The following is an 18,913-nucleotide window of genomic DNA, read 5'->3' as shown; positions in this document are numbered from 1 at the left end:
TCATTTATCTATACAACTGTCCAATCATCCATCCATCTATCTATCCAATCATTCATCTTTGTAACTGTCCAATCATCCATCCATCCATCCATCCATCCATCCATCCATCCATCCATCCACCTGATCATTCATCTATACAACTGTCCAATCATCCATCCAATCATTCATCTATGCAGCTGTCCAATCATCTATCCCTCTATCCAACAAATGTTTTTAAGCACCTATGTATGCCATGTGCATGGTACAAGTTTGAAAAATATAGGGGTTTTGCTTCCAAGGAGCCCTCCCTGGTTTAATGGGAAGGACGAACAAGAAGCATAAATCCCAGTCCTTCCATATAGGTATGGAAAACAGAACTTCGTTTTTCACATTTCATTTTTTGTGTTGAGTGCATCTCTTTCTAGGCCAGCGAAGAACTTTACCCTTAGTCATGTTTCAGGGCTTCCAAATTCTCCCCAGGGATGTGTGAAGATTCTAGAGGCTGCATAGTGCCAGGTCTTTGGGAGGAGGGACCCTCTGGTCCTTAAGTTTTAGCTGAGTCTTCTTGGGTCTGGCTAACCCAGCGCTGAGCAGATTTTTTGCTGGAGGCACAGTCTTCTTTCTGCAAGGATCTCCATGGCTACACCTGCCTTGAGAAGTGATGTTGAACCTTGACTGCACATTTGCATCACCCAGGGAGGGGGGAAACTTTCAAAACATACTGAAGTGCAGGCCCTACTATGGACCGATTCAATTAGAAACCCCAAGAATAGGATGTGGACTTCGACATTGGAAACTATTGCACAGAGTACTCTAATGTGTCAGGCGTAAGAAGGGACAGGGAGGAAGCCCATACAACCTTCCTCTCTCCCTACTTTTGGTCTCTGTTCTTCCACCTTGGGCAAGGGGGTGAGAGAAATATTGCTTTTTAGTCTGGGGATAATCTCTTTCTGTCTGGGTTTCTGGACGAGACAGTTTGTCTTTGTCCTAAATCCGACCCGTGATAAAGAACAGCAGGAGATTCTGCTTCCTGCCCCACCACGTCCCTTCTTGGACAATGAATTCCTTCTTGGGCAATGAGTTGGGAGGCTCTGTTTGCAGGAAGGTAGAGGAGGTGGAGAGACGAGGAAGGGGGGAGGAAGGGGATGGAGAGCATGAAGGGGAGGGAATGAGGGTGGAGAGCATGAAGGTGGGTGTGCTTAGATCTTCCCCGGGGCAACTTGAAGGGGTCAGTAGAGGTGGCTCATAGAAGAGGTGTTGGGAGCCATGAGAACCTCTCTCTGCCCTGGCTGCCCTTCACTCCCGGGGCTGTGCCACCTCCGTGTGCGTCCAGACCCTCCCACCTGGTTCCGGGCTGCTCGGGGAGTGGCCTGGCCTAGAGATGGAGCTTGGGGCACGCGCCCGGGGTACAGGAAGGTTTGGGGAGGGCGTGCCTGGGTTCCTGGGCGCGGGCCTGACCCCACTGGCCCGCCCCCGTGCACTGCCAGGTGGTGTGGATCACGGCCACGCTGCCCTACCTCGTGCTCTTCGTGCTCCTGGTCCACGGCGTCACGCTGCCCGGAGCCTCCAACGGTATCAACGCCTACCTGCACATCGACTTCTACCGCCTAAAAGAGGCCACGGTCAGTGCCCAGGGGGCCGCCCGCCCTCGCGCCAGGGTTGGGAGGGTTTTCGGGACGAGCGGTGGTAGGAAATCTGGTCCCAGCCCCGCCACGAATCTGCGGCGTAGGACGGAGGACAGATCCGTCTCCAGGCTGCCACTTCTCCGTCTGACTGACGTCCATTCGCTTTGCACCGGGCAGTCCCCCAGCTCGGATGGCCCAGGATTCTGTGGCTCCGCGTGGTGTCCTCTGCAGACCCCTCTTTCCGAGGGGAGCAGTACTCTGTCCTGAGTCCTGGTACCGGCCATGGCCTCCTAGCTCCCCCCCACCCCAGACACCCCAGCCCTAATTCCACGCTCTGGTCCCCAGCCTCACCCTCGGCTGCCATCGCTTGATGTGGGCAGAAGCAGCGGCGGGAGGCGCAGGGTGATCTGGACCCTGCTGACCGCCCCATGCTCGCCACGCCTCCTCCAGCTCACTGTCCTGCCCAGAGGCACAGACTAAATGAAGGTGGGGTGAATGGGGAGTGGAGCCCAAGGTAGTGGGACGAGGTTGGGAGCAGAGACAGCCTTGGAGGTACCCAGTGCCTTGAGCATCTTCCAACCATGGCCGAGATCATTTCTGCCTCCTCCCTGAAGCCCACGTCCATGCTGACACCTCAGCATTTCCCCTCACTCTTCCCAAAGGCTTCTTCACACTCTCTGAACCCACAGTAACCCCCACAGGCGGGAGCAACATAGGCTTAGGAGGGACGCGTCCCAGGACACACCTCCTATAGTTACAATGTCCCAACACACCACAGTGTTATAGCCCAATAACCAAGGGGAAAACCTGTTTCCTTAGTAACTGTCAGAAAGCTAACAGAGCTTAGGACTCGCACCAGTCTCGTAAATTGTGAAATAAGTCAGAGTTGTATTTGTTCTCCACCTGCTCAAATATCCTGTCTTTCCGACGAGTAGAAACTGAGCCCGCGTGATGTCTCAGGGAGCAGACCTATCCTCCACCATCGGATTGCTTCTCTTGTTCCAACCTCTGCTCGCAGAGTAAGGGAAGCCTAGGATAACATGAGCGAGGTGCCGGAAAACTCGAAAATCCCACTGGCATGGGGCTTTCGGTCCAAGTGGGCTGGGTGTATCTGTCTCCCCCCCCCCAACCCCGCCCTGTGCAGATGTGCAGACAGGTGAAATTGACTAGGGCTAGAAATTGTTTTGTGGGGGGTGGGTGCTCAGATCTCTGGGCTTCCAACCACGTGCTTTCATCACCCAAAAGATGGAATAAGTAACCCCAGTGCCCTCCCCCCCAGGAGTCAGCACTGTCTGTGAGCTGGTGGAAGCTGCTAGGAATCCTTGTCCCTTTTCTGAAGATGCTGTCTGTGTAACTCCTGAAATGGTCCTACCCTCTGCCCTCACTCCATCCACATTCGAGCCTAGCACCATGAGTTTATTAACTTCCTTTGAAAATCTCGACATCAGACTGAGCCTGTGAGGTCGTCCAGGCTGAGCTCGTTCGTGGTCACCAGAGCCAGGAGCTGCAAGAGGGGCCACAGTCTCTCTCCACCAAAGCTTCGCCCAGGCCCGTGGGGAGGAGTTGCGTGGCTGCCCATCGCCGGGTCAGACCTCGCTTCCTCGGGTCTCAGACATCCGTGGGGCTCCCCTGCCTTCCCAGAGCAGCCTTCCCATTCTCTAGGATGCAGAGCATGATGGCTCTTGTCTGCCCGTTTCAGGTATGGATCGATGCGGCAACTCAGATCTTTTTTTCCTTGGGGGCTGGATTTGGAGTCCTGATTGCGTTTGCCAGTTACAACAAATTTGACAACAACTGCTACAGGTAAGATCCTTGTCAGGGCTCTGGAAAGCTCTAGATCCTGGAGACCGACCCCTGCAGTGATGGGAGAGAGGGTTCTGGTCTGGGGCAAGTCAACTCTTGGGTTTCCCCCTCTGTGAAATGAGGCAGAGTGGACTTCGTGAACTCCAGAGGGGGTGTTCAATGAACTCTGACGTGGGGGCCTCCTAATGAATGCATCTCAATGCAGGACACCTCTTAAACAGGGGAGATCCTCACCTGGGAAGGTCAAGGCCCCCAGCGCCGGGAGGTCATGGGGACAGGTAGCTGGTGCAGAGGAGTGCTGTGTGGCTTTCGAGCAGACGGCATTGTCTGTCTGTCCATCTGATGCCCAGACAGACAAGGGCTGGTCGCATGAGAGGTGAGGGCCTGGCAGAGTCAGAGGTGAGACCGCAGGGTGGACTGAGGGGTCTGCACAGGGCAGCAGTCAGAAGACCACGTTGTAGCTCGGGTCTCGCTCAGCATCTGACACTTCCTCCCGTGGGCCCAGGCTGTGAGGCCTTCAGACAGGGGCACGCCTGGGGCCCGCTCCCGTCAGACAGAATCACACCCCCTCTAGTACGCGACAGACGGGGATGGACACGTGCCAGGGCGGCAGACCAGGGAAGTGGGGTGATCAGCAAGAGCAGGGAGGGGAGTTTGAGGGTAGCCTTGGAGGATCGTTGGGATTGTGACGGGTGGACACAGAGCAGAAGGCACGCATGGTGGGGATAAGCCTGAGCGGAGCCGGGGAGGTGGTGCGTCGGTGGGCCAGCAGGCTGACTGGTCTGGTTTCTTCCAAGACTGTGTGTTGGGGAGTCATGGAAAGGAGACCAGGAAGGAAGGTTGGGTCATCTCAACAAAGCTCTTGAAGGCCTGGGTGAGAAGCTGAGAAGCAGTAGGGAGCTACGGGCAGTTTGCTGAAGAGGGAGGCTGGTCATGTGATTCCCCAACAAGAGTTGGATACCAGCTCCTGATCTCAAAGTGGTCCTGACCCAGTAGGGCACTGGGGTCCCCGTGGCAGCAGGGGGCGGGTGTTGGAAGTAGCGACTCCATAGACAGTGCAGGGCTTGGGGAGCAGGGTCGGGGAGTCAGGCCACTTGACCCCATGGTTCTCCTCGCCCCCAGGGACGCCCTGCTCACCAGCACCATCAACTGTGTCACCAGCTTCATCTCTGGGTTTGCCATCTTTTCCATCCTCGGTTACATGGCCCACGAACACAAGGTCAACATTGAGGACGTGGCCACTGAAGGTGGGTGGGCAGACATGAGAGGGGCTGAGAAAGCCAGCGCGCCCCTGGCCGGCGGCTTTCCTGTGGGTGGCTGTGGGAACGAGAGGGCTGGACCTGGAAACTTCCACACTGTCCGTGTCACGGGCTTTCTCTGAGGCCGTCGGTGGGCGTTCCCGGCCGTCCTGGCTCCTGCCAGTACTCACGGGAGACCGTTTCAGACTCTGAGAGGCTGGCGTGGGCGGTGACCCCTTCCCATGAGTCGGCCTAGGCGGGACCAATTGCGGAGCCCTGGGCTGAGCACTTGACATACCCTCATTAGTTCTCACGGTGCTGTGAGGCTAGTGTGAGTCGGCCCACTTTAAAGGTGAGAAAGCGGAGGGGCGCCTGGGTGGCTCAGATGGTTAAGCGTCTGCCTTCAGCTCGGGTCATGATCCCAGGGTCCTGGGATCGAGCCCCACGTCGGGCTCCCTGCGCTGCGGGAAGCCTGCTTCTCCCTCTCCCACTCCCCCGCTTGTGTTCCCTCTCTTGCTGTGTCTCTCTCTGTCAAAAAATAAATAAAATCTTAAAAAAAAAAAAAAAAGGCGAGAAAGCGGAAACTCAGGCCACGGGAGTGGTCCACGTTCACCCAGCTAAGTGAGCGACGGTACCAACATTCAAGGCCTGAGCAGTCTGGCCTTGGACCCTGCCCTCCCCTATTGCTTCTCCTATTCTTATGGCCACAAAGAAGCTGGGGCCTGGCAGGGAACTCGAATGGGCTCAGAGGACCACAGACTTTTGAGAGTAAGAGGCTCCCCGAGGGTGTGCAGGGGTGGGATCCACAGCCCGCTGTCCCGGCTCGGCTCTCTGGCCTGGCTGCTGGAGGTCCACCTCCTTGGGGCATAAGAGACTGCGAGCTGCAGCTGGAGTCACGGGTCATCCGCAGACCCTGGGATCGCTCTGCCCCAGGGGACTGGCCGAAAATCGCGGGGTTGGCCGGGTGGATGGGGCCTCGGCTACTCTTCCGCCGTCCGCATCTCAGACCAGCAGGCCCAGCCCTTGATGAGGTCCTCCCTGTTTCTTACAGGAGCTGGCCTGGTTTTCATCTTGTACCCAGAAGCCATTTCCACCCTGTCGGGATCCACATTCTGGGCCGTCGTATTCTTCATCATGCTCCTGGCTCTGGGAATTGACAGCTCAGTGAGTGACCTGCTGGGGAGACCACGCCACACACACGGGGGTGCGGTGGGTGGGGGACACTGAGCCCGGCCCTCCCCACCTCCCAGCGACTCAACCTGAAGTACCCACCTGATTGCTAGGCATTTCCAAGAAGCCCTAATTAAAGGCAGACAAGGAAGTGAGTTCCTCTAGGCCTAGGCTAAGGACCAGTAGAAACCCCAATGGCATCACAGAAATCCATTCCAGAAGCTGCTGTCAGATGAGCCGGCCCAGGCCCTCCTCTGGCACCTAGGGAAACGGAACTCAAGGAGCCCGTGGGTAGAACATTTCTTCTCTCACCAAGCACTCTTCCCATTGGAGTTCATCACCAACAACCGACGAAAACACTCGGAGTCCCATTGGTTTCTTAGAACCTTTTGTTTTACCCGTAGGCAAGATTAGATTGACCGACCTCTTTAGGTCTGTGCCCACCTTTGGTACGTCACGCCCGGAAGTTTGCCAGAAGTCTCGGGCTAGGGCCGGCGAATGAGGGTCCTCTTGGTGCCTCTTCCTTTCAGTCGGTAGATCTGCCAGGAGCAGTGTGTTGAGAAGGATTCTGAGGCCGCTTCCGGGCTCATAGGAAGGAATCCCAATCCGTGGTTAACACCATCTGCAGGGGGTACAGGGGCAGGTATAGGGAGAGACTGAGGGCGTGCGTGCTTCTCGCCTGCCACCCCAGGCTTGGGGTGTCGCTTAAGTAAGCACGTGATTAGTACTCACGGGAGACCGTTTCAGACTCTGAGAGGCTGGCGTGGGCGGTGACCCCTTGCTTGACAGTTGGAAAGGCAACCAGAAATCCTTGTCAGAAACTGTTGCCTGAAGTTCCAATCGCTAGCAGCTCTCCTCTGGGAGTGGTTTCCAGAAAGCCTTTTATTTATATGCAAATAGACGACATCCCAGAGTGTTTGGCTTTACCCCCTGCACCCTCCTGGGCTCATGGGTCCCCTGCTCAGGGACAGTAGACTAGGACCTGTTGACCAGAGGGGGACAGAAGTTACCTCTTCGGCCTCTCCCACGTGAGTTCTGAGTGGGGTTGAGAGCAGGGCAGAGTGGGGTGAAGATGAGGAGGAAGGCGAGGCCGCCACACCAGGGTGCCCCAGTCCCCCCACCGCACCCCAGGCTCCGGGAGGTCCGAGGGAGCCTAGGGCCTGAGACTCCACTGCGGGCCATCCCTCCTACCTGCTCCTCACTCTGCCTGGCTCCGTCCAGATGGGAGGCATGGAGGCCGTCATCACGGGCCTGGCGGATGACTTCCAGATCCTGAAGAGACACCGGAAGCTCTTCACATTTGCTGTCACCTTTGGAACCTTCCTTCTGGCCCTGTTTTGCATAACCAAGGTGAGGAGGAGCTGGGCTCTGGGTCACCTGGAGCTCGTGGGGCTGCATTTCAATCCAATCTGGTCAGGAACTCCCAGCCTTGGAGCTGGGGTGGGGTGGGGTGGGGTTGGGGGGGCTAGGGTAAGCTCAGGGCGAACCACAAGGGGACCAGCATCCTCAGCCCTGTGGCCTGATCCACCCCCCCAGGGCGACCCCCCGGTGTCCCCAGTGTCCCACCTCTGAGCCTGAGGAATTCCAGGCAACTCTTTGAAACTGCTGATTTATTTCAGGGGCAGCCAAAGTCCCTTGAAAGCCAGCTCACTTGTTCCTGGCTGAAAGACCCACCCTCAGTCCTTCGGGAGAATGCAGATAGGTGACATCAGACAATAGCACCAGGACCCCGACACCCGGCTTCTCAGGCAGGGTTCTGAGCCAGGGGCACAGGGGACAGGGGCGCCGGGACGGATGTGACAGTCGGTGGCCATTTCTGGGCAGGATGGCCTCAGGCTTTCTCTCTCCACGCCCAGGGTGGGATGTACGTGCTGACCCTGCTGGACACCTTCGCGGCGGGGACTTCCATTCTGTTTGCTGTGCTCATGGAAGCCATCGGCGTCTCCTGGTTCTACGGTATGTGGGGGGCCCCTAGCGTGTGGAAAAGCCTCGGTCACTGCCTGGACATGCAAAGGGCTCTCCTTTTGCAGGACAGCCACTGCTGACCCCAGGGCGGAGCAGGTGGCTTCTTGGGCACAGCTCCCCCCACCCGCCAGCTCATCTTTGCCTTTGAACAGAAAGCTGCAAAGACCCCCCCCCCAGGGCTGCCCAGGGCCAGCTTTTAGCGAGGAACGCAGAGGAAGCTGTGGATCCCCCAAGCCATAAAATTCCTTCTAAACTAGGGTGGCCACAGGTAGCAAATAGAATCCAAGACGCCCAGTTACACTTGAACTTCAGATAAACAATGAGTAATTGTTTTAGTATAAGTATGTTCCAAATACGGGATGCAGTTTTAGGTCAACTAAAACCGTCTCCATTGTCTCTCCGAAACTCTATCTGAAACTCAGATGGAACCAGGTAGCTCACGTTCTCTCTGGCAGCCTTATTCTGGAGCTGGACGGGAGAAGGTGCCACAGATTGTCACCTGTGTTCCGACTGTTCCTTTCTTTCCCCACGAGTCACATCAAAGAGTTGACCAGTGTGAGGCTGGACGATCCTGCACAGTGACGTCACCTGGGGCAGGTCCCCTCTGCTCCTGGAGCACTGTTTTCCCTCTGCAAAAATAAAGCAGAGTGGCACTAAAAGGCCGTACTATATATTTTTTAAAAGTTTTCACTGAAGCATAGCCAACATGCAGCGTTGTATTAGCCTCAGGTGTCCAACATAGCAATCGGACACTCTGTACCTTCCTTGGGGCTCGCCACCATGGTGTTGTCACCACCGGTCACTGAACAGTGTCCCTACTATAATGTCCCTTATCCTCCCTGTGCTCCATGACTTATTTATTTAAAAGCTGGAAGTGTGTCCCTCTTATGCTCCTTGCTTGGTCTCTCGCATCCCCCTGCCCGGCTCCCCTCTGGCCACCACCCGTATGTTCTGTGTATTGAAGAGTCTGGTTTTTCGTTTCTCTCTTTTTTGCTTTGTTCCTTTGGTTTGTTTTTTGAGATCCGGCAGGTAAGAGAAGTGGTATTTGTCTCTCTGAGACTGCCTGACTTCACTTAGCACGGTGCCCTCTAGGTCCATCCGTGTGTCACACACGGCACCTACTGGGCGTGTCTTCTGCACCAGCCAAGTGCCCACGCCCGGGTCTCCCGAGTGCCACGGTGCCCACGGCTAGCCTCGCTGTGCCGCCCCCCGTCCCGGGGCCTGACCCTCAGGGGAGGGCCGCAGGGGGGCGGCCGGGGGCTCTTCGGGGGCCCGTGTGACCGGCCTGCCCTGTGTGTGCCCAGGTGTGGACAGGTTCAGCAACGACATCCAACAGATGATGGGGTTCAAGCCGGGCCTCTACTGGAGACTATGCTGGAAGTTTGTCAGCCCCGCCTTCCTCCTGGTGTGTACGGCCTGGCCGGGGCTTCCTGGGACGAGGGGCCTGGGTCCAGGCGGGGGGCCGGGGGCGGGGTGGGGTGCATGGGCTCATGCAGACATGCAGACGGGGTGCTGGGATGCCCAGCATTGCTCATAGCACGGGAGGCTTCCACCGTGGCGGGTCTTCAGCTGGGGCCGGGTCCCCAGGGGGCTGTGCGCCACCTTCCCGTGCCTCTTCTCTGTCTCTTGCTCCTTCTGTCTCCTTTTGGCCATCGTTGGCTTCTTGAATGCTTCCTCCTTCTCTCCCTCCTCTTCCCTTTCTTCTCTCCTTCCTCCTTTTCCGCGTTCCCTGTGACCCCTCGCTTCCCGCGGGTCTGCCGCTGCCTCCCTCCCACCTGCTCCCCTCCGGCCCCTCCCCGGCTCTCTCTTCCTTTGGTCCCCGTGGCGTCCCCGCAGTTTGTGGTGGTGGTGAGCGTCGTCAACTTCAAGCCGCTCAACTATGACGACTACGTCTTCCCGCTCTGGGCCAACTGGGTCGGGTGGGGCATCGCGCTCTCCTCCATGGTGCTCGTGCCCACCTACAGCATCTACAAGTTCTTCAGCATACGGGGCTCCCTCCGGGAGGTGAGCTCGGGGTGCGGGCTGGGCTGGGGTGGGCGGGATGGCGGGGCGTCTCCGGGCGTCCCTGATGAGCCCGGAGAGGGCAGACACGAGGGCTGGACCCCAGAGCCACCGCGATGGCCAAGTCATCACCACGCCCTGGCCTGCGTGTTCACATTTAACCGCATCGACCTTGGCAAGGTCAAGGGCACGCTTCGCACGGTGCCGGGTACAAAGGAGGCGGTCGGCGCACGCCTCCTGCTGTCGGGTCCGCGGCGCACGCGTCCGTCCCTGCTGTTACTGTGTGGGGAGGGGACCCTCAGCCCTGCGTCCCCTTCTGAGGTCTGTCATGCCCCGGATGTCCCCATCTCCCAGTCGGCGCTCCCTGTGACCTGCCACCTCAGCTCTTGCCTGCCTCTTTCCCGAAACCCTACACCCACCAGCCTAAACCAGAGATTTCCAGAATTCATCCTCTTCTTTTACTTGTGTGCGTTGTGTGTACAGATACACGGAGAAGGGCTCAGGAAACGGTGCGTTTCCTCTGAAATGATGTCTGTCCTGTTTGGTTATTCAAAGGCCCTTTCCTTTATAAATCATGACGACAGTCTTTGCCTCGGGTCCTTACTTTGCAAGATGCAGCTTCCATTCCTTCGCCCCGTGGCGCCCTCGCTCCCCAGCTGCTGGCTGGGAGCGTGCCTGGCCCCTGGGCCCTAGACGGAGCTCCCCAGGGCTCACATTCTAACCCGGGGACAGACAGACAAAGGAGGATGGCGGAAAGTGAGCCATACAGGGACTTAGGGAAGAGGGTCCCAGGCAGGGTTGTGTCTGCCCCCTCCCCCAGGTCCTTGTGACACGTTTCCTGTCCTTGAAATCCCACATCCCGGAGCCTCTGGGTCACCGAGAGGACCTGTGTTCCGTGCGCTCATCCTGGATCTGCTGGGAGCTCTTTATTTTTCACACTTTGAGAGCAGGGAGGGCTCCCCACTGTGTAGTGATCCCTCATTGGCCCCAGTGCATCCCCCGAGTCCCCGGCCCGTGTCTGCACCGCAGGGAGGCCTGCCCTGACACCGCGCTCCCCCCCCTCCGGCCCTGACACTTCGCCCCCCACCCCAGGCCCTCACTGTGCTCTGGGCTTGTCCTCCGTGGCCCTCACTCAGCTGCGATTTCACAGTGGCCCATGCGTGTATGTGTTCGGTGCCACACTTGCAAGATCCCCCAGAGCAGAGTCGGTGTGCGTCTCCTTCAGCCCCGCAGCCCCGGGGCCTCCCCGAGTGTCGGACCGCAGTGGTCGGCCCAGGACATAGCCACTGGCCAGATGACTCAAGGTGAACAGACCCTCTCCACAAGCAAGGACGGGGTGTCTTGCATGGACCTCACATGCCGTTCACGTGGGACTTCAGGGCCAACTAGCAGGTGGCCTGTAGCTGGGGGTGGCTGCCGGCTGCTGGGACGGTATCCCCGGGCCTGGCTGAGGCCTCCTCCCCGTCTTCATCTTGTCACAGAGACTGGCCTACGGCATCACCCCGGAGAACGAGCATCACCTGGTGGCCCAGAGGGACGTCAGGCAGTTCCAAGTAGGTGCAGGCTGGAGCGTTCCGGGCGGGGACCAGGCCCTAGCTGCTCCCCACTGCGTGCTGGCCACATGCCCACACGCCACAAAACCCCAAGCGGCTGGGGGCTGTGTAGTCCCAGGGCTATGGTGTCAGGAAGGGAGGAGAGGGGCCTGTCCTCTGCGTCCACAGCTTCTGCCTGGCCCTCAGCTCCTCGGTCCTGGGAAGCCAATGTCCAGTCTTTCCTAAAGCTTTATTCTCTCTCTCTCTGGGTGGTCGCCACGCTAGGCTGGTGATCTCTTATCTTGGAGGAAGATCAGGTGCATCAGTAACACGTTGACCTAAGTCCTTTTCCCTTAAAATCCTTGGGGTTGGGGTTTGTTTTCAGCCTTGCTGTGTGGCTTTGGGAGGCTTCTTGGCCCTTTTGGGGGCTAAGTGACAGGCAGGTAATCAGCCTGCATGGTCTCCGGGGTCTTCGGAGTGAGGGCTTGTGTCCTCTGCCTGCCCAGTGCTTCTTGCTGCCCTTGTCGGCTGGGGTCCCCGCCTGTCCCCGGCCGCGGCGTAGACACCTGTTCTCTTCCCTTGCAGCTACAGCACTGGCTGGCCATCTGACCCGGCCCCAGGGAGGAGCCCTGCCGCGCCCGCGTCCAGGTCCAAGGCTTCGCTACCACTCCGGACACAGTCTTGAAAATCCTCTCCTGAAAGATGTGTCTTTCCATCCCTCTTCCTCTTTCCCCAGTTACAAATGGTTTAGTGACCTGGTTTTTATTCACCTTCTGTTCATCGGGCCCGGGGGCTTTGAGTTTGGATTTGGAAAGCCTCAAGGGAGAAGAGGAGGGGAGGGAACAGGAAGGATGGCTTCTGTTGGACCTCTTTTGTTTGGGGAAGGTCTCATGCCGCTTGGGATCTGGCCCAAGCTGAGCTCCATGGCTCGGGTGGAATTCCCCACCACGGTTGCTTGTAGTTTGGGTCACAGAAGAAATCCTGTAGGCCAGATCAGAGAGGGGATGTTCCTTTTGGTCAGACGCCATAAAACCAAACACACACAAGAAGTCTGGCTGGGTCTGGGGCAGGGGATCCTCTTTCTCTTGCCACCCGGTCAACGCTGTGGTATCTGACCCTTGGTCAGGGAGCTGGGGTTGGTTTGTCTCTGTCTTGGGTCTATGGATAGATGCTTTGGGGGATCGTGAGCAGAAACCTTCACAGTCAGTTTTTACTCTGGCTAAGCTGAGTCTGATGTGTGTGTGTGTTCTGGAACATTCTTCCTGGGGAATCCCACCCAGCAAGGTCTCCCACCCAGCACGGTCCCCGGGCTCTTCAAGTGATGGGGGTAGCCCCGAAAACTCCCTTTGTCTCTCTTCATGGTCTGGACTTAGCACCTGAGGGCAGGGTGGGACCAAGTACAGAGCAACCTGGTCATTCAAGTCGAGGGGAGAATATTCTGAGTTGATGGAACCGGGTTGGTGGTTTTAGAGAATTTCCAGCTTGACTTCTGTTACACGTTCACGCGTGGCGCCCTCTGGTGGTGGTGGTTAGTTTCAGCTCCTTCAGAGAACGGATTTGTAGTTTGGTTAAGGTGGTGGCATCTATTTGGGGTTTCTGTTTATGGTTTGAGTCTCTTCTTATGTCCCTGCTGGAAATCGAGATTCAGAGGCTCTTGTTGTGACTGTGGAAGCCCCTGTTGAAGAATCTTGGGCCATAAGTAAATAAATAAAGAGGCCACTCATACTGGGAGTGTAGGAAGACACACATCCAGAAGGCGCTTTGCATAAACCTGGGGTGTCCCTGAGCCTGACCAATGGATCATGCGGTTTGTGGAAGAGAGTTATAAGGGGGCCAGCTGGGGACAGCGAGGTGGTTTTCTCTCTGACGGTCCTGAGATTTCCCTGCTAAGTCAGTGTCCGTGGGTCCTTTTTTGGAGAAAAGAGGGAAAATCAGAAGACTTTTGATCTTTTCGTGTAAAAAGGCCAGCTCTAAGTCTGCGACAGCCCAGGTGGCAGGTTCTTAGACCACTGTGGAAGGTGGGGCCTGGGAGTGGATAATCCAACGGAGTAGAACAGTAAGGTGGGGGTCTGGGTGATGAGGGCAGGGTGACCCATCTTGGGTGGGATCTGGTCCCGTGAAGGGTAATTCCTCCCTCGGTGTTACGCTTTTTTTTCCACAAAGCGCTTTCATCCCTGTCACCTCCCGTCTTCCCAGCGAGGACGGTAGGGCCAGTCTCTGTCCCCATTTCCGAGATGGGAAGACCAAGGCCCAGCATTTCGGGCACTCTGGTTCAAGCACTGTCAGCTCCTAAGGGATCCAGTCAGACCCTCAGCTCAGATCCCCGGACTCTCAGCCCAGAGCACTCTGAAATCGCCGGCACACTAGGGTTTCCCCCCACCCAGGGCTGTCATTAAAAATAAACAAAACCCAGTCGAACAGCCAGGTGGGGTCTCTTAGCAAAAGAACAATGTGTTGGAAGAAGGGGAGAGGGGAGAGGATGTCGTTTGGTCCCATCTAGCTAGTTGCCAGAGGAGCTCATTGAGCTGCCCCCTTTCTGATGAACACAGTCGCTCCGGGGAACAGCGGGGTGTGACCGCTGAGGCTGGCTGGCTGAAATGAGGGTGAACAGAAAAGCCTGTGCGTATCAGAACAGGGACACCCTACAGAAAGAACCTGCCATCCGCATGTGGCCTTTCTGCCTCTAGACATTTGACCCAAGGATGAATCAGAGATGCGGTGCTAGCTGATCCAACACCAAACCAACGCAATGGTGCTGCTTTGTGGGGGGAGTCGGTCCTGAGCTTGGGGCGAGGGGCGAGGGCGGGCGTGGCCCCCCTCCCTGGGTGGGGGGTGGGGACCCAGGAAGCCCTTGGAAGCCTTGGAGGTGCTGGTAGACACTCTGGGCTCACCTTCCACCCACACTTAGTGGAGGGGGAGTACGTCCCTGATCCTGAGTCACGCTTGACTTCTTTTTTGTGGCCTTTTTTTGATAGCAGAGGTTACCCAACACGAGGGGTACTCCCTTGTACTGTATATGACACTTTTGCATTTTACCAGATTTTTAAAGGATTATTATTTTCCATGAAATGTAAAATATCGGTTTAAGACCACCGCGTTAACATCTGCTCAGTGTCCAGTGATTCCGTGTCCACCTGTGAGCGGGTCTTCATTCTAGATGCAGAGGACACAAAGGAGAGAGGGGAGCTGCCAACTCTCGCCAAATGTCCTGCTGAATACAAGTCCCCGAAGCTGCCTTAATTGTTGGACGGCGGCCCCGCCCAGGGCGGGGGGCAGGTTGGCTATCTCTGGGTGTAGGACCCGTTTCGCAGCCCTGGTGATGGGAGCCCGAAGCATTCTTACCAAAGAAGTCATTTCTTAGTAGAGAAGCCCGCTGAGCTCATTTCATTTGTTTATTTCCTTTGGAAGCCAGGGGATGGAGAAAAAGAGAGAAAAGCATTCCGAGTCACAGGGACCTGGGTCTGCAGCAGCCTCACTCGGCTCCTGGGGAGGGGGGAGCTTTATCTCTCGGGGCTTCGGGGTTCTTTGCACAAGCAAGGCTTGGATCCCATAATCTGAAGGTCCCATCCAGTTAAAAAAATGTTCCTGTCTCCATGACCATGTTCTTGTGCTAGATGTACAGTGAGGGAAGCACATCGTTTACCGTAGGACTTTCCAGAACGATCTGGCGACCCGTAACCTGCGGAGTAGAACAATGTCCGATTTCTGGCCTCCAGAACGTGGATTTTTTCTGGACATTCGGTAGTTCCTCCTTCTCTGGTATGTCTTCAATGGATGCCAGAAACACTGGGTATTAAAAAAAAAAAAAAATCCAACCCTTTTGTTTTGAGGATGTTGAGGGGGACGCGTGTCATGCCCTTGTGAGCCCCAGGATCCGCAGCTGTGCGGGCGTCCCCGTCGTTACTGCCGCCAAAGACACTGGTAAATGTGAAGTTGCTTTTGGGGTACCCGCCCTCGTCCCTCTGCTTCTCCACTTCTATGTAAATAAGGATGGTTCCAGTGGTGCCCTTTCCGTGTCATGGACTGTGCCAATGTCATGCCGGTTTCTCTGTCTGGTGTGGATTTATTTTAAAAGCTGTTCTCTTCATGGAAAAATAAGTGTACAGAGTAATAAAGGATATTTCCTGTGCCACGAATCTGGTGGTTGGGTTCTTTCTTCCACGAAGGTAAAACGCTATGAATTGCGTAAGGCAAAGGGGTGTGTCTGCAATCAGCCTCCAGCTGGTAAAGAAGAGTCTCTGGTCATAGTGGTCTACTTCTCACCTCGATAACTCTTTGTATAACCCATGGAACAGGAGACTAGAAGTGGTGAAATCTGTAATCCCAGCTCTGAGAATGACACATATTTTTTTAAATTTTTTATTTGTTTATTTTTTAAAATTCAAACTACTTACTAAAATAGCTACATTGGTTTTATTTCCTAAGACCTATTTTTATTTAAATAGAAAATGGATACCAAGTAACACCAAATTAGGTATCTAGCTTTGCTTTTTCATTTCTGGGGCTGAGTTTCAAGGGGATCAGAACCTTCAGTTGGATTACATTCAGTGCACAACCCATTACTGCATGTGTGCATTTTTCTGGGGAGAGAAGGATACATTAACTCATAGGTCCTTGTTGCTACGTACTATTGTTATTATTTTCAATAACTATTGTTACTACTTTTATTATTATTTTTAATTTTTAATTATTATTTTTAAAGTGACATCGATATAAACGAGGAATTGACAAAAAACAAGCCAGTGTATGTCTCCAAATATGTAAAGGCTATCAGGGAGTGGGTGGTGAACCCAAGGGCTGAACTGAAACCAATAATAGGAAGTCCAAGAAGAGAGCTTGCAAGATTAGACCAGAACAGAGAATAGGCTGGAAGTGGTGCGCTTCCCAACACTGAAGATTTGCAAGCGGCTAGCAAACAATGTCTCTCGGGTAGGTTATAGAGGGGACTCGGTGTCCCGCAGGGGTGGGGGAGAGAGGTTGCACAACCCCTAAAGTCCTTTCCATGGAGCTTCTTTGTGGAGAGTCATGAGCCCAACCTCGTGCGGCCGCGTTGAGACAAGCAATACCCTCGTGCCAAGGATCTTGGGGTGGGGAGTGATTTGGCCTGTCGAGTGGCCGTTGGGCAGACATGCCAGAGAGGGTATTCGGATTCTGATCGTTCTGTTTGAACTCTAAAATCGGAGTTAGGGTTTTTTATAATGAATCAAACGAAAGGCAGCCCCATTTCCAGCCTTCCCTTTGTGCGTGCTGACATTTAATGAGTAAGCCGCCCTGCGGGCGTAGAGGAGGGAGGTTGGGCCAGAAGCAGAAAGGGCAGCTCTTCTGGGGACGACGGGGCGCCTGGCAACCCTGACTGCCGCCCTGTGCCCTCGGCTGACAGATGTGGCCGGAGAGGCCCACACAGGTGAGCCTCGCTTGAGGCAACCAGCAGGCTTTTTCCACGTTCCCCCATTGAATTGCACCCCTGGCCTGCTTGGGGAGAGCTATAGCTTCGTCTCTTTCTCCTTCCGAAGGCACCGATAGGTGTGAGGCACTCTCTTTGGGCCTCTATTTGTTCATCTGTGTAATGGGTCAGGGGTTATGAAAACTGTTTATGGATGGACTTCCAGACTTTCGGAAATTTTTGAATTTTGTCTTTGATGAGTTTGTGTCTACTTCTGGGGGAGAGAGAATGCATACATGCATCAGACTCTCAGATGTTTGAGATTCATGGGTATATATATATATATATTACCTTTGGGGATATATGCCCATGATTACCTCTCTCTCCTGGTGATACGTGGTGTCGGTCTCTCTTCTCCAACCCCAACCAAACGAGGAGGACAACAGAGCTTATTTCTAAATGTCTGTCACCCCTATTCATGTTGGGTTTTCACTGAACCCATCCCACATCCACCATGTCCTTGGTTTTCCCGACAGCGACCCTTTGAGGTTGGTGGCAACAACCACAGTGTGACCACCGGACAGACGAGGAAGTTGGGGGCTGGGGTTGACAGGTGACCCACTCACTCAAGGACTCCCAGCCACTGAAGGACAAGAGCTGGGGCCATGGGGAGGACCAAATGTTAACATTGTGTTCAGAACAGTGCCTGCTCCACAGTTCGCTGTTACATGTTTCGTGCAGATCAGCTCGGTGACAAATGTCCATCTCCTCCCCCTCCCCCACCTCTGCCCATTTCAAAGGCAGCCCAGCCATTGCTGCGTTTTCCTGCAGCCCAAACAGTGTCTCTGTTCCTTTGTCCCCTCTTTCGGCTGGTGCTGCCGAGGTTTGAATTGGGGTCTGGGTAGCCAAATCCGAGTCTCCCTGCGCCCCGGTGCATGCGACCCCCTGGTAGGAAGTTCAAGCTTTGGGACATACCAGGGCCCACGGGCCTTGCCAGGCAATAGCCAGGCTTCTGCAGGACCCGCCTGCCCCCCAAGCCCTCTGCTGTCAGCCCCCATTAGGCTGTTGGCCCGGGAGAGGCTCCCCCAGCTGGGCATCGACTCAGGCAGGCCTTGACCTCAGCTCCAACCCAGAGGAGGAGCAGACCGAAGTGTGGTGGCCAGAGACTCCCGGAAGATCTGGCAACTAAGTGGCTTCTGGTGTCCTGCTTATCAGCTCCCGGCTGTGTCGGCCTCAGGCCTGGGAGGGGCTGAGCAGCCACTGATAAGGGCTTCTCTGTCCCGTGGGCTGAGATCAGTTCCTCTCTTGGGGGGGTACTCAGGGCTCAGGTCTTGCAGGGTGAGGACAGGCAAACCTGGGTTGGCATCCACAGAGTTCCCTCGAAGCTGGCTGAGCGGGTGGGGATGCATGTCTGCTGAGCAGAGCGTTTCTGCCCGCTCCAGCTTCCCTCTCACCTTCTGGGGCCTGACTGCCTCTTAGCAACGGAAGCAGCTGATCAACACAGACTATGGCCATGGCCGCCAGATGGCGCCAACGCACACTTCTGCCGCCGCGCAGAGGCCGAGGGAAGCCGGGAGGACTAGGGGTCTTTGTTCTCCGGACCCTCCTCAGCGCGTGTGGGGACCCTCACTTCCCCGAACCAAGGGAGTGAAAAGTAATTCTTGTCTGGATGAAAAGATCCATTTGGTTTGTTTTGTTATATCTTGGGTGGATTTATTTACTCATTGATTCACTCATTCACTGATGAGAACCATACCTAGTCCTAGTACTTACCAGAGAGGAACTGGGGTGGACAAAGAAGGAATAACCCGTATCACTGGGAAACTCTTAGTCTGATGGAGGGCACAGATGGTATGCTGATAAGGAGACATATATTGAGCACCTACTGCATGCTTATTTGTAGCCCACGGGCGTCTCCCCTGTGCCTTCAGAGTAAATCCAGACTCCTTCCTCATTTCATTCCCGCTCTCTGCTCCAGTCACCCCATACTAGCTGCAGATGTGTCCCCAAGGACACCTCATGCCCCTGAGCCTCATCCCTGAGCCTTTCCCCATCTCTCTGAAACTGGCTGACTCTTATCTGTCCCTCATGTTGTCACCCTTAAAAAAAAGTCTTTCCTAACCTACCCCTCCCACCAAACCGGCCACAATTTGTTGAAAGGATCTTTCAGGGGACCAGCAGCCTTGGGGACAGAAGGCAGCAACCACTTCTATTTAT

The 18,913-nt window shown here is 55.6% G+C and overlaps 1 protein-coding gene across 1 annotated transcript in view; it reads left to right on the top strand.

Annotated features, from left to right (window-relative positions):
• The window catches only part of SLC6A2 (solute carrier family 6 member 2), a 48,018-nt gene extending 32,602 nt beyond the window's left edge, over positions 1 to 15,416 (top strand). The window contains exons 6-15 of the mRNA XM_045891104.3: positions 1,467 to 1,601; positions 3,304 to 3,407; positions 4,530 to 4,654; positions 5,697 to 5,809; positions 7,037 to 7,165; positions 7,672 to 7,771; positions 9,085 to 9,185; positions 9,617 to 9,784; positions 11,263 to 11,334; positions 11,899 to 15,416. Of these exons, the coding sequence (XP_045747060.1) occupies positions 1,467 to 1,601; positions 3,304 to 3,407; positions 4,530 to 4,654; positions 5,697 to 5,809; positions 7,037 to 7,165; positions 7,672 to 7,771; positions 9,085 to 9,185; positions 9,617 to 9,784; positions 11,263 to 11,334; positions 11,899 to 11,922 (1,071 nt within the window). The 3' untranslated portion in view covers positions 11,923 to 15,416. The remainder of the gene's footprint in view (positions 1 to 1,466; positions 1,602 to 3,303; positions 3,408 to 4,529; positions 4,655 to 5,696; positions 5,810 to 7,036; positions 7,166 to 7,671; positions 7,772 to 9,084; positions 9,186 to 9,616; positions 9,785 to 11,262; positions 11,335 to 11,898) is intronic.
• The last annotated feature ends 3,497 nt before the right edge of the window (positions 15,417 to 18,913 follow it).

The sequence above is a fragment of the Mirounga angustirostris genome, unplaced genomic scaffold (genome assembly GCF_029215605.1).
Source record: "Mirounga angustirostris isolate CCGP_5_RB_7025 unplaced genomic scaffold, mMirAng1.0.hap1 SCAF_16, whole genome shotgun sequence".
In the NCBI taxonomy this organism is placed as follows: Eukaryota; Metazoa; Chordata; class Mammalia; order Carnivora; family Phocidae; genus Mirounga; species Mirounga angustirostris.
The sequence above is the reverse complement of the archived record's forward strand: the minus strand, read 5'-3'. Positions and strand labels throughout refer to the sequence as shown.